The sequence below is a fragment of the Convolutriloba macropyga genome, chromosome 1 (genome assembly GCF_964194025.1).
Source record: "Convolutriloba macropyga chromosome 1, txConMacr16.3, whole genome shotgun sequence".
Lineage (NCBI taxonomy): Eukaryota > Metazoa > Xenacoelomorpha > Acoela > Convolutidae > Convolutriloba > Convolutriloba macropyga.
Window position 1 is genome coordinate 38149159 of NC_134468.1, and position 14938 is coordinate 38164096.

At 44.6% G+C, this 14938-nt stretch overlaps 2 protein-coding genes across 2 annotated transcripts in view; one reads left to right on the top strand and one right to left on the bottom strand.

The window, feature by feature from the left end:
• The window catches only part of LOC142338501 (CAAX prenyl protease 1 homolog), a 447656-nt gene that overhangs the window by 407782 nt on the left and 24936 nt on the right, over window positions 1-14938 (bottom strand). The gene's annotated exons all lie outside the window — the stretch shown is intronic.
• LOC142338493 (calpain-15-like) overlaps window positions 13864-14938 on the top strand; it is a 28704-nt gene continuing 27629 nt past the window's right edge. Inside the window, exon 1 of the mRNA XM_075388275.1 lies at window positions 13864-14018. Within this exon, the coding sequence (XP_075244390.1) occupies window positions 13982-14018 (37 nt within the window). The 5' untranslated portion in view covers window positions 13864-13981. The remainder of the gene's footprint in view (window positions 14019-14938) is intronic.

Genomic DNA, 14938 nt, shown 5'->3' on the forward strand with positions numbered 1-14938 from the left:
AGGATTTGTTTTGGAGTCAACTTTCAGACCTAGTTTCCAGTTTCAAACATAGGGAGCGTATTTGTGTCATCGGTGACCTCAATGCAGAACCTGGACACCAGTTGAATGACACCATGAGCTGCAGAGGCCCGTTTGGAATGGGTGAAGAAAATGAAAACTCTGAAAAGTTGTTATCATTTTGCACTTCACACAAATTGCTCGTAGGTGGTACATGGTTCCAGCATCGACAAGTGCATCGGTACACCTACAACCCTCCCGATCCGAGTTGTCGAAAAAAGATGCTGGATCACATTCTGTTTGCAGAGAGATATAGAGGATGTCTGACGAATGTGAGGACCAGAAGAGGGAAAACCACAATTACCGATCATGAAGTGGTCATTGCGGAAGTGTCTATGAAACTTTTGTCTAAAAAGCCATGTTTCACGCCCAGAATCAGTTCTGCAAAGCTGCAAGATGAAACAACGCGTGACTTATTCATGCAGGAGGTCAAGTTACATCTTGATAAGAGCGGCGATTTCGAGAATACAGAGCAGTCTTGGGACAATTTTCGAAAAGCCCTGAACCAAGCAGCAGTGAAATGCCTCCTTCCGGACAAGCGAGTGAACAAACCTTGGATTTCTCCAGATTCTCTGGAACTTATCCGGAAACGAGCCGATCTACAGTTAAAGAAACACAGCAGCGCGGAGGCGCTGTTAGAGTTCACAAACTGCTGTAAGGAAGTCAGAAAAGCTCTACGTGCAGACAAACGGGCATGGCTTGAACGCAAAGGCCAAGAAGTGCAGAGCTTCGCGGACAGAGGCAACTTAAAGGAGGTTTTTGGGGCATCACAGCAGATTTGCCGAAACTGGAGGCCCCAGTTGACCAAATTAGTTTCAACCACTGGCGTCAACTTACGGACGAAAGAGGAACGACTTGAACGCTGGACGGAACATTTTAGTCAACTCCTGAATCCCTCAACATTCAGTTGCAGTACGAGATTGGATCCCGAAGAAGCAGCTGAAAGCTTGCCGATTGACCTGAGCCCAATTCGATTTGAAGAAGTGCTTGAAGCTGTCCGCAGGTTGAAGAATGGCAAGGCAAGTGGACCCGATAACATTTCCTGTGAGATGTTGAAAGCACGCAAGGGTATTGTCGAGTGGCTCTGGGACATCATAGATAAATGTTGGTCGACGGAAGTTCTGCCCGATGACTGGAAGGTAGCAGAAATTGTCCCATTATACAGTAGCAAAGGAAAGAGGTCAGAGTGTTCGAACCACCGAGGGATCTCTCTATTGTCAGTACCAGGCAAAGTGTTCGCTTCCGTTACTCTCAATCGATGCAAAGATTCAGTGGATCGCGTCTTAAGGGAAGAGCAGTGCGGCTTCAGAAAAAGCAGAGGATGCGCCGATCAACTCTTTGCCCTGCGTCAAATAATAGAGAAATCAATGGCGTTTCAATTGGATATTAGCTTTTGTTTCATAGACTTTCCAGCGGCATTCGATTCTGTCGATCGTGAGCAGATGTACCAGATAATGAAACACTATGGTCTGCCGCAAAAAGTGATAAACATCATAAGAAACAGCTATGATGGATTCAAATGTCGAGTCAAAGCCGAAGGTGAGAAGGGACGCTTATTTGATGTCAGAACAGGCGTTAGGCAGGGTGATGTGTGGTCCCCAATCCTATTCGGCCCTGTCATCAACTACATTTTAGCTAACTCGGTGCATGGAGGATTAGACATTGGGAGATTGGTGGCTGACTTAGATTTTGCTGATGATGTTGCTCTCGTGGGGGTCTCAGACAGTGAGGTGCAAGAAAACCTACATCGAATCGAGGCCCTAGCGGAAGCCGCTGGTCTGAAGATTAATGTGGCCAAAACAAAGAATATGGGTGTAAAATGCGACAGCCCAAATGTTGTTGCAGTGCCTAGTATCCAACAGAACGTGGAGATACTCACTGGAACACATAAAGGCAAACTAGGACTCCTGGCAGAGACATCTAGCCAGTCACGACTAACCATCGGCACGGAGGTGCTGCTGGGAACGAAAAAGAAAGCGGGCTGGTTCGAAACACAAGATGGCCGGAAGCTCAGATTGAAAAGCTTAGCGGAGGCTAAGCCAGCGTTGGTAGCTTCACAACAACAATCTGCAGTAGCGGATTTAGAGTCGCTAGAAAATGAGAGTGGGTCAGCGGTGGCTGATCAAGAGTCTTTAAGATGTCAGAACTGTCAGCGGCAATTCAGTACAGTTACCGGACGCAAAGTGCACCAAACAAGATTCTGCAAAGCCGGTTTGTCAAAGAATGTCGTCGACAAGTCAAAGTTTGAGCAACTAGAGGCGAGCCTCACCTGTGACAAGTGTGAAAGGAAGTTCAAAACAGTCAATGGCCGAAAAGTTCACCAATCGAGATACTGTGGCAAACCTAAAGCAGCTGCCACACGCGTGTTTTCCTGCAAAGTACAAGATGTTATCGGAAACGAGTTTGAAAACATAGAAGCGTTCAAGTATCTCGGATCATATGTCAGCCTCAAGCATGGAGACCTCCAGGAAGTCAATTGCAAACTTGCAGAAGGTAGACAACGGTTTGCTAACTTCCAAAATCTCTGGAAGAGCAAGCAGCTCAGCGTGCACCTCAAGTGCAATTTGTACAAAGCACTCGTTTTATCAGCCGTGCTGTACAGCTCAGAGACTTGGACTCTTTCGAAATTAATGGAGAGAAAACTTGAGAGTTTCCACTGTGGTTGTCTTCGGAGAATTCTACGTGTGTCATATCTGGAGAAAGCAACGAACGATGAAATTATGTCAAGATCGCGAATGCCCCAACTATCCACGATGATCATGCTCAAACGGATAAAATGGTACGGTCACATCCAGAGAATGGAACCAGGAAGATTAGCCCGCAGTGCCTTCGATTGGGACCCGCCCGATCAATACGCCCATGCCAGACGCGCTCCTGGGGGGCAACGGAAAACGTGGATGAGTCAAATCGAAGGAGACTGTGTACGAAACAAAGTATCATTCACCAGATTGCAGGAGAAAGCAGCAACCGGGTCAAAGAATGCCTTCAACAATTTCGTCGTACAGCACTTCACAGAATAACCAAACAAATAACTCTTCTTCTTTTGATTGTATTTGTATTTGTATTTGTTGCCAACCGTGCCTTTATTTCATATTTGGAATTAAAGTGTTGAAACAGTAGTAGTAGTAGTAGTAGTAGTAGTAGTAGTATTAGTAGTAAAAGTAGTAGTAGTAGTAGTAGTAGTAGTAGTAGTAGTAGTAGTAGTAGTAGTAGTAGTAGTAGTAGTAGTAGTAGTAGTAGTAGTAGTAGTAGTAGTGGGGGACAAAATCCAACCTCACCTCCACGTGGTGTCCCATGGGTAGGTCATGTGCTGCGGCTCTCCGCTCAAATGGTCGAGCTAACGAGGCACTGGTCTTCTAGTTTGTGGCGCAACTAGTCGTATCTCAGCCTTCAAACACCAAAGCAATGAGTACATTCAACCATGGCCCCGAGTCCCGGGTAAGGGGTGCTAAGAATCTCCCGAGGAACCAACTCAGAATTGCAACTTTAAACGTCAGAACACTGACCCAAGCCGGATCTTTAGAGGCTTTGAAAATGGATCTGGCGCAATACAAGTTGGATATTCTGGGAGTGCAGAAGACGAGATTGCAGGAGCAAGAAATTGATCTCGGAGACCACAAGCTCTACCTGTCTGACTCGTGGTTGTCTGGTGTAAAGTCGAGACAAGGAGGAGTGGGCGTTGCTGTAAAGAAGTCATTGATAAACAGCATCGTAGAACAAGTGGCTCTAAGTGAACGTATTTGCTACGTCAAGTTCGCGGCTCGGAGGAGAGCCAATCTAGCTGTTGTTGTCTGCTACGCACCCACGAAGGAAGCTAGTCTCCAAGAGAAGGATTTGTTTTGGAGTCAACTTTCAGACCTAGTTTCCAGCTTCAAACATAGGGAGCGTATTTGTGTCATCGGTGACCTCAATGCAGAGCCTGGACACCAGTTGAATGACACCATGAGCTGCAGGGGCCCGTTTGGAATAGGTGAAGAAAATGAAAACTCGGAAAAGTTGTTATCATTTTGCACTTCACACAAATTGCTCGTAGGTGGTACATGGTTCCAGCATCTACAAGTGCATCGGTACACCTACAACCCTCCCGATCCGAGTTGTCGAAAAAAGATGCTGGATCACATTCTGTTTGCAGAGAGATACAGAGGATGTCTGACGAATGTGAGGACCAGAAGAGGGAAAACCACAATTACCGATCATGAACTGGTCATTGCGGAAGTATCTATGAAACTTTTGTCTAAAAAGCCATGTTTCACGCCCAGAATCAGTTCTGCAAAGCTGCAAGATGAAACAACGCGCGACTTATTCACGCAGGAGGTCAAGTTACATCTTGATAAGAGCGGCGATTTCGAGAATACAGAGCAGTCTTGGGACAATTTTCGAAAAGCCCTGAACCAAGCAGCAGTGAAATGCCTCCTTCCGGACAAGCGAGTGGACAAACCTTGGATTTCTCCAGATTCTCTGGAACTTATCCGGAAACGAGCTGATCTACAGTTGAAGAAACACAGCAGCGCGGTGGCGTTGTTAGAGTTCACAAACTGCTGTAAGGAAGTCAGAAAAGCTCTACGTGCAGACAAACGGGCATGGCTTGAACGCAAAGGCCAAGAAGTGCAGAGCTTTGCGGACAGAGGCAACTTGAAGGAGGTTTTTGGGGCATCACAGCAGATTTGCCGAAACTGGAGTCCCCAGTTGACCAAATTAGTTTCAAGCACTGGCGTCAACTTACGGACGAAAGAGGAACGACTTGAACGCTGGACGGAACATTTTAGTCAACTCCTGAATCCTTCAACATCCAGTTGCAGTACGAGATTGGATCCCGAAGAAGCAGCTGAAAGCTTGTCGATTGATCTGAGCTCAATTCGATTTGAAGAAGTGCTTGAAGCTGTCCGCAGGTTGAAGAATGGCAAGGCAAGTGGACCCGATAACATTTCCTGTGAGATGTTGAAAGCACACAAGGGTATTGTCGAGTGGCTCTGGGACATCATAGATAAGTGTTGGTCAACGGAAATTCTGCCCGATGACTGGAAGGTAGCAGAAATTGTCCCATTATACAAGAGTAAAGGAAAGAGGTCAGAGTGTTCGAACCACCGAGGGATCTCTCTATTGTCAGTACCAGGCAAAGTGTTCGCATCCGTTATTCTCAATCGATGCAAAGATTCAGTGGATCGCGTCTTAAGGGAAGAGCAGTGCGGCTTCAGAAAAAGCAGAAGATGCGCCGATCAACTCTTTGCCCTGCGTCAAATAATAGAGAAATCAATGGCGTTTCAATTGGATATTAGCTTTTGTTTCATAGACTTTCGAGCGGCATTGGATTCTGTCGATCGTGAGCAGATGTACCAGATAATGAAACACTATCGTCTTCCGCAAAAAGTGATAAACATCATAAGAAACAGCTATGATGGATTCAAATGTCGAGTCAAAGCCGAAGGTGAGAAAGGACGCTTTTTTGATGTCAGAACGGGCGTTAGGCAGGGTGATGTGTGGTCCCCAATCCTATTCGGCCTTGTCATCAACTACATTTTGGCTAACTCGGTGCATGGAGGATTAGACATTGGGAGATTGGTAACTGACTTAGATTTTGCTGATGATGTTGCTCTCGTGGGGGTCTCAGACAGTGAGGTGCAAAAAACCTACATCGAATCGAGGCCCTTGCGGAAACCGCTGGTCTGAAGATTAATGTGGCCAAAACAAAGAATATGGGCGTAAAATGCGATAGCCCAAATGTTGTTGCAGTGCCTAGTATCCAACAGAACGTGGAGATACTCACTGGAACACATAAAGGCAAACTAGGACTCCTGGCAGAGACATCTAGCCAGTCACGACTAACCATCAGCACGGAGGTGCTGCTGGGAACGAAAAAGAAAGCGGGCTGGTTCGAAACACAAGATGGCCGGAAGCTAAGATTGAAAAGCTTAGCGGTGGCTAAGCCAGCGTTGGTAGCTTCACAACAACATTCTGCGGTAGCAGATTCAGAGTCGCTAGAAAATGAGAGTCGGTCAGTGGTGGCTGACCAAGAGTCTTTAAGATGTCAGAATTGTCAGCGGCAATTCAGTACAGTTACCGGACGCAAAGTGCACCAAACAAGATTCTGCAAAGCCGGTTTGTCAAAGAATGTCGTCGACAAGTCAAAGTTCGAGCAACTAGAGGCGAGCCTTACCTGTGACAAGTGTGAAAGAAAGTTCAAAACAGTCAATGGCCGAAAAGTTCACCAATCGAGATACTGTGGCAAATCTAAAGCAGTTGCCACACGCGTGTTTTCCTGCAGAGTACAAGATGTGCTCAGAAACGAGTTTGAAAACATAGAAGCGTTCAAGTATCTCGGATCATATGTCAGCCTCAAGCATGGAGACCTGCAGGAAGTCAATTGCAAACTTGCAGAAGGTAGACAACGGTTTGCTAACTTCCAAAATCTCTGGAAGAGCAAGCAGCTCAGCGTGCACCTCAAGTGCAATTTATACAAAGCACTCGTTTTATCAGCCGTGCTGTACAGCTCAGAGACTTGGACTCTTTCGAAATTAATGGAGAGAAAACTTGAGAGTTTCCACTGTGGTTGTCTTCGGAGAATTCTACGTGTGTCATATCTGGAGAGAGCAACGAACGAAGAAATTATGTCAAGATCACGAATGCCCCAACTATCCACGATGATCATGCTCAAACGGATAAAATGGTACGGACACATCCAGAGAATGGAACCAGGAAGATTAGCCCGCAGTGCTTTCGATTGGGACCCGCCCGATCAATACGTCCATGCTAGACGCACTCCTGGGGGGCAACGGAAAATGTGGATGAGTCAAATCGAAGGAGACTGTGTACGAAACAAAGTATCGTTCACCAGATTGCAGGAGAAAGCAGCAACCGGGTCAAAGAATGCCTTCAACAATTTCGTCGTACAGCACTTCACAGAATAACCAAACAAATAACTCTTCTTGTTTTGTTTGTATTTGTTGCCAACCGTCCCTTTATTTCATATTTGGAATTAAAGTGTTGAAACAGTAGTAGTAGTAGTAGTAGTAGTAGTAGTAGTAGTAGTAGTAGTAGTAGTAGTAGTAGTAGTAGTAGTAGTAGTAGTAGTAGTAGTAGTAGTAGTAGTAGTAGTAGTAGTAGTAGTAGTAGTAGTAGTAGTAGTAGTAGTAGTAGTAGTAGTAGTAGTAGTAGTAGTAGTAGTAGGAGGAGGAGGAGGAGGAGGAGGAGAAGGAGGAGGAGGAGGATGAGGAGGAGGAGGAGGAGGAGGAGGAGGAGGAGGAGGAGGAGGAGGAGGAGGAGGTGGAGGAGGTGGAGGAGGAGGAGGAGGAGGAGGAGGAGGAGGAGGAGGAGGAGGAGGAGGAGGAGGAGGAGGAGGAGGAGGAGGAGGAGGAGGAGGAGGAGGAGGAGGAGGAGGAGGAGGAGGAGGAGGAGGAGGAGGAGGAGGAGGAGGAGGAGGAGGAGGAGGAGGAGGAGGAGGAGGAGGTCAGGTTTGGGGCTTCATGCCCGGGTGGTTTTTGGTACCCCTTTTGTATCTTCAGTGGTGGACACTAAGTTTGTTTTGCGCGTTGTGGTTTCCACAAAAAGAGAGTATTAGCCAAGTGCACAAAATATGTTCATTGTAGTGCTTGTGAAAAAAATTCCTATAGGTTCTAGTGATTCCAGATTTTCTCCCGAATGGTTCTTGCAGGTTGACTGATTTCAATACGATGTTAAAACGAATTACTACTCTATGCAAAAGTATTGATCGGTTTTATGTATTCTTTTCTTCTGTCTTACAATCTCGTTGTTCGTTTCGATGTTGTAACTTCCATCAAAAACCGAGCAGAACAAGAAAAGACTTTGGAGTTCAGCGTAGAGTGACAATGGTTACAGTTGTGTTTCTGTGAGTCGCTTTTTGTAATGAGGTTCAGACCAGCATATCTTTTTTGTGGCGTGTTTTTGCAGTTTCTCAATTATTCTCAGGCCTGTTTTACTTAGATACCACACCTGACAACCAGCAATGATTATGGGAATAATATAGCCGTTATAAGCGTTGAGCCTGGATTTTCCTTCAGTAGACGATGACAAATTTTCTTTAAGTGACCACAGTGCTCGTAGTGCTTTGGAGTGACGCCTCTCTGCATATTCATTCCAGTTTAGAGTATCTGATACAATGATTCCCAAATCATTTTGTTTTCGGGCAACATTCACTTTTTTATGATTAATTTGGACACAAGAAGGTTTTTTTTGAAATTCAGTATGTTAGCTTTGCTCACGTGAAGATTCATCCCATTTACAAGTAAGTCTTTATCATTCAACTCATCGAGGCTTCGCATTAGATCATTGAGTTAAATTTTAAGATCGCTTACTTGCTCATCGTTTGCTCTTGGTTGATTCTCTAATGCTTCCTTATAGCTCGTTTTTTTAACTCGATTTCGTTTATCTTGTTTTGCATTGTTTCCTTAATCACGGTTTTGATAGACTCTTTTGTTTCCTGAACTTTTTCCGATTTATCTTTCAGTCAATCAATTACAACATTTTGTTTGTTTTGGCTAACACAGACGTTACAGAACAAGAGAATAATCAGATTCACTTTTGAATGACGTTTATCACTTCGTTGCTGAATTTCGTGCATTGGGCAGACATATGCATAACTGATTTGCAAAAAAACAACAAAAAATGCAGATTTTTTGTTTAACGGCCCTTGGCAGATATCACAAGAGATGTTTACTCCGGCTGGGTTACTAGTACTATTGTTCTTCATTTTCTTAGGTGTTCACAAACTTTTACTACTTAGTTTGTAGTAGTCAGTCAACCTGCAGAAACCGATAACCGGCTACTACAAAGTTTTCAGCTGACTTATTGTTTGAAGGCTCCACAGGTGCAAGTACCAGAGCACTCGAGGGCTTTCAGGTAACCTCGCCGATCACCTTCCACTGAGGACAGGTTGTGCCCTTCAAGTTTTATCATCTTCAGGATTGTACAGAGTCAACCGAGTCGTTTTGGTCCTAGATGCGCGCTGGATAAAGTTTTTGTGACGCCACGGTACACCCACTGTTTGTTTTTCTTGCCTTGCTTCTCTTGATGCAACTTTATCAGATTGTTCGTTGTTTTTGCTTTTGGCTTAGAGTTGGGATTGTTTTTTCCTTGCTGTGGTAGGGCGATGAGTTAGACGAAGTTAGCGAGTTGGAGATGTTTTTGAGCAACTTTTTCGATTTCGTCAGCTGATTCTTCTTGTGGTCCATTACTCGAGTTTTCAATGTTATCGAACAGGTCGTTCCCGGCGATGAATATCGCATTAAGGTTGAAGCGGCCTATTTGAGGGAGGAACTCTTAGACGTGATGAACTTGCGCTCCGGGCAAGCAGAGAACGTTAAAGTTGGGGAATGGCAGTTCTCTGCACTGGCTATCAGTAATCAGCAGAATTCTAGTTTATGAACGTTTATATAGGTGGTATCTCATTTGATGACTTCACTTGTCCCGGCTAGGGACGGAAGGGGCTTTCAACAAAGTACAATGGGAGATAGAAATCGATAACTGGCTACTAAACATTTTTACTAATTGATCATATATTACTATATTGATCATATAGTATTGATATATCTCTGACCCTCTGTATGATACTTCCGCACCTAACCCTCAGTCGAACAAAAAATACGGACGATGGATCGAACAATAAGACCATCAAGCGTAGACTGCAAGCATGGTACAGCTGCAACTTCTCAGAACTGTTCTGTGAAGCGAAGGCAATCCAAATGAGAATGAATTCAAGGAACAAACAGCAGCACTCTGACCTCAAGATGTTCAACGATTTCATGTCTCGTGGTAAGATCAGTAATGCTATTCGCGTTCTTTCGGATGAGCACAAAGGCGGCGTGCTCGCACCTACCGATCTCATAGACGGTAGACCGGTCCTCGAGATTTTACGCGACAAACATCCTGAAGGTCAACCCTTGGAGCCCAACTGCATTCAGAGCGAACATCCACGCACGCTTCCTTACCACCCCGCTGTCTTCGACAAAATCAATGCCAGGCTCGTCCGAAAGCATGCAATGAAGACTTATGGCAGTGCCGGGCCTTCAGGTCTCGATGCCGATGACTGGCGTAGACTACTTTCTGCTTTCGGGCAAACCTCCACGAACCTGTGCAAGCTTGTTGCCAAGTTTGCTAAGAGGCTGGCCACGTCCATAATACCACCGGATGATTTGATTACATACAATGGTTGTCGACTAGTGGCTCTGGATAAATGTCCAGGTGTGAGACCTATTGGTATTGGTGAAGTTCTGCGTCGCATCACCGGACGCATAATCGTCGACTGCATCAGGCAAGATCTAACATCCCTCGGTGGAAACATGCAACTGTGCCTGGGCCAGAAATGTGGCACAGAACATGCCATACATTCGCTTCGCCACAGTTTTGATGATCCCGAAAACGAAGCAATTCTTCTAATTGATGCCAAAAACGCTTTTAACGTGCTCAATAGACGAACAGCATTAGAGAACGTGAAAGCCTTATGCCCATCTTTGCATGTTGCCTTACAGAATTCCTATAGCCACCCGTCTCATCTCTACATCGGTAAGTCGACCATACTGTCTCAGGAAGGTACGACACAAGGCGATCCCCTTGCGATGGCAATGTATGGAATCGCAATCCTACCCCTAATAACAAGACTTCATAATGACTCTTTGACACAAAAATGGTATGCTGATGATGGTAGCGTCGTTGGTAAGCTAAAAGATATCAGGGTACTCTTCGACAAGCTCACTGAGCTTGGTCCCAAGTATGGATATCTTGTCAATGCTCCGAAGTGTCAGTTGATAATTAAGCCAGGAGGCGAGCGCCAAGCGTCAACTGTGTTTGCAGGCACAAATGTGGAAATCACGCAGGGCGCTCGAGTCCTGGGATCAGTTATCGGAAGCTCTGAGGCCAGTAAAAATTTCCTGAAAGATGCAGAAACTAAATACACAAAAAGTTTAGACAGACTTGGTCAATTTGCTCTCACCTCTCCCCAGAATGCCTATGCATGTTTGACGAAGGGGGTTCAACAGAAGTTGAGCTTCCTCTCGCGTACTACACCTTCCATGGACGGGGTTCTGGACAAGGTGGAGGAGCGGCTTGGCCGAGTCATACCGAACATCGTCGGCAAAGAAGTAATCCAAGAGGAAAGAGAACTTTTTTCTCTCCCTCTCAGAATGGGTGGGCTTAACATCGCCCTCCCACAAGATCTTCACAAAAATCTTGAGCAATCAGTTGAACTCTCAAGACCATTGGCGTCATTCAATAATATTCAACAATGTGAAGTAGAACAAACCAAGATCAGTCTCAGACAGAAAGCAGACAATCAACGTGAACTCATCTCGAAAAAATCCAGAATCGAAAACAATCTACCAGAAATGAAGTATACCATCCAGCTGGCCTCGGAGAAAGGAGCATCAAGCTGGCTTAACGCGCTTCCGTTGTCAAAACATGGTTTTGACCTCACGAAGACTGAGTTCCGTGATGGAATAGCACTTCGCTACACCTGGGAAGCGAAGAACACGCCAGCCATATGCCCATGCGGGAAAGAATTCAGCCTCACCCATGCCCTCCATTGCGCTAAAGGTGGTTATACGCACCTACGACACAACGAAATTAGAGATGTGTTTGCAAACCTGATGGATGACGTTTGCCACGATGTACAGATAGAGCCAAAACTTCAGTCGCTCGATGGAGAAATCTTCTCGAGTAATTCCACCACCACTGATGATGACGCTCGACTGGACATCAAGGCAAACGGTCTGTGGGGCTCCCGCTTTAATCGCACTTTCTTCGATGTGAAGATTTTCAACCCTCATGCGAAGAGCTGCCCTAAGACCATAAAAGATGCATACAAATATCACGAGAGCATCAAGCGAAATAAGTACGAAGAGCGAATCCGCGAAACCGAACACAGCAGCTTCAATGCACTGGTTTTTGCTTGTTCGGGTGGTGCAGGTCCATCAGCATCGCGCGTTATGAAACAACTCGCAACCAAGATCAGCGAAAAACGCGGAGAGCCGTACGCCGACACTATAAGCTACATCCGAACGAAAATCAGCTTCGCACTTCTGAGGAGCTGCGTTCTCTGCTTGAGGGGATGTCGTGCCCTCAAGCCTCGTGTTCTCAGTGAGACTTCGATTAGCGCCGTCGTGGAGGAGGGAAGGCTGCACTGAGTGTTTGGCTGCTTATCCTTTTTCATTTGCTTATTCCTTGATGTTCCATTTTTATTTTAATCCTTCCATTCTATTTCCCTATGTGTGCTATATATATATATATATATATATATATATATATATATATATATATAGGTGCTTTCCTCTCCACTTGTTATTTATTTTTGTGACTGGGCCGTCTTTACACTGTCTGGAGGGGAACAGCTTGGAGTGCAGCATCCGGCTACTAAGTGCTACTCATCATGCCCTATTTCTCGACCTACATCCATCGATGCCGGATGGTGTACACGGCCCATTGAATATAATTACGTAAAAAAGAAAAAAAAATCCCTACCGAAGCCGAAATAAAGCAGCTGCAAATGATATTTAAACTAGAAAGGGAAAATATTTTTATATCAAATAGATTAGACACAAATTGAGAGCGAATTGAATAAGAACGAAGACTTAGCTATTGAAGAGGAGCATCAAGCTGGTTCAACGCTACGTCATATGCAAACCTTAGCAGAACGAGTTTTGTGATTGCACCAATTCGTCATTGTTGGGACCCAGTAAAGTTGCCTTCAATATTGTCATATAATGGAAATTTAACTCTTGCACATGCGCTTTGTTGTCCGGAAGGATGCACCCACATGAGACATCATGAACTTCGAGGTTCCTTTGCTGATCTGTTAAGTTTTTGTCTGTCATGATGGGATGAAACCTTTGGGATTTTGGGATGGACATTGGGATTCCAGGTTCAACAAAACATTGTTTGATGTAAAATTTTCAGGCCCCCTTTCAAAAAAAAGGCCCGAAAGCAGTAGTGAAGCCTACAGCTATCACGAATGTACAAAGAATAATTGATGTTGAGAAAGCAACGTTTTGTCAGTTTGTCCGCTGGTCTTTGCGTGCACTGGTGGAGTTGGCCCATCAGCTTCAAAAGATCTTAAATAGCTGACATCGAAGCTCTGCGCGAAAAAAGGGCGGGCAGCTACGGTGACATTATGTCATATCTGAGGACAAAAATCAGCGTCGCTCTGCTAAGGAGCTCCATCCTCTGTATTAGAGGTTCTAGGATACTGAGGCCCTGCGAGATTGTTGATGATTCAATGGGAGCTGCTGTTGAAGAAGGGAGGCTGTTAGTTTGACTCATCTACCTTCGCCATAAGTTCTTTGATTTTAATTTTTGGTCGGATCTTTTGTTGGATCTTTTCCGTTTGTGCGCCCCTAAGCTTTGTAAGTGCATATTATTTGCACCCCTCCCCCCAGAGGCACGAGCCATATTTACGTAATGAATTACTATGTAATGACACGTGCTTTGTAAATGGGGTCGCAGAACGAACTGTCGGGGGCTCAAATGGAAGAACTTACAAGTAACATCTTGTAAGTTCGATTCAAATCTCAATTTTACATCACCCTGCATTTATCTCATTCTTCTTAAAAATATTATCTTTATTTTGCATATGATACCTTTTGCTGTTTGACTAGTGCCAGAACATAGTGCAGCATCCGGCTACTAAGTGCTACTCATCATGCCCCTTTTTTCGACCTACATCCATCGATGCCGGATGGTGTACACGGCCCTTTATTGTTGTTATTGAAGGGAAGAAATAAAAAGAAAAAAAATAAATTGAGGTATAACGAAGGTTTTCAGACCGGCTCGGCAAATGCTGAATGTTAAATTTTTTTCAGACTGAGTTTACTTGACTATGGATAACTTGACTGTTAAATTCTTTGACACTTGAATATCTGTTGAAACACCGGACTGCTCTTGGGTGATTCAGAACAGGAATTGCATTTCGTTTGAATAATAAATGGCATCTTCACGAAACAGATCCCAATCTCCTGGAGGTAATAACTAATTCTCACCGGTTGAAAGAATACGCGTTACTTAACGAAGAGAATCGAATTGTTCAAATCATTTGCTAATAAAACCAAGACGTTGCATAGAAAAACTATACAAAAATGACATAATTGTTTTTAGAACATCAATGAACATGTTTAATTGCTGTTGAAAGAAATTTGAAGCAATTAATAATAGCCGCGAAGCGATAGCTGAGGCTATTACTGGTCTTCTCTTAGTTTTTACGACTCGAAGAGAAGTAGTGGTTTTCTATCGGTCTTTTTACGTCTCGAAGAGTCCGTTTTGTGTATAAAGGCGAGTCTTTTTTACACAAAACTTCTAGCACTGCTGAAAACGCGCGACTAGACAATAAAGCGAATGGGTTATGGGGTCCAGGTTTAGCCGTTATGTCTTCGACGTGAAGATATTTGACACACTCGCCAAGTCATGCCCGAAAAACTCGGTAGAGGCGTGCAAATATACAGAGTCCATGAAGTGCCACAAGTATGAGCGACTAATACTTGACGTTGAGACTAGTAACTCGTTCCGCTGATGTTTTCCTGCATGGGGGGCGCAGGACCCCTCCGCAACGCGCTATATAAAACAACTAGCTAGCAAAATTGCTGAACAGAAAGACGAATCATTCATACGCACAAGAATAAGTTTTGCTCTTCTGCGCTATCATATGCCTCAGAGGGTGCCGTGGTTTCAAGCGGGCATCTAGCATCGATAGTTCATGCAGTGCCATAGTGCGAGAGGTAAGACTGGGTTCATAACAAATTAGTTTATATGGAAATTCTATTTTCATGACGCAGCTCTAAAGATTTATAGTGCCTTGTCTTAAGAATTATATACCATGCAGTGATGTCTCATAGTAGGGGATCACTACTCGTCCAATGGATTGACCTGCGCGGCTTAAGAGCAAACT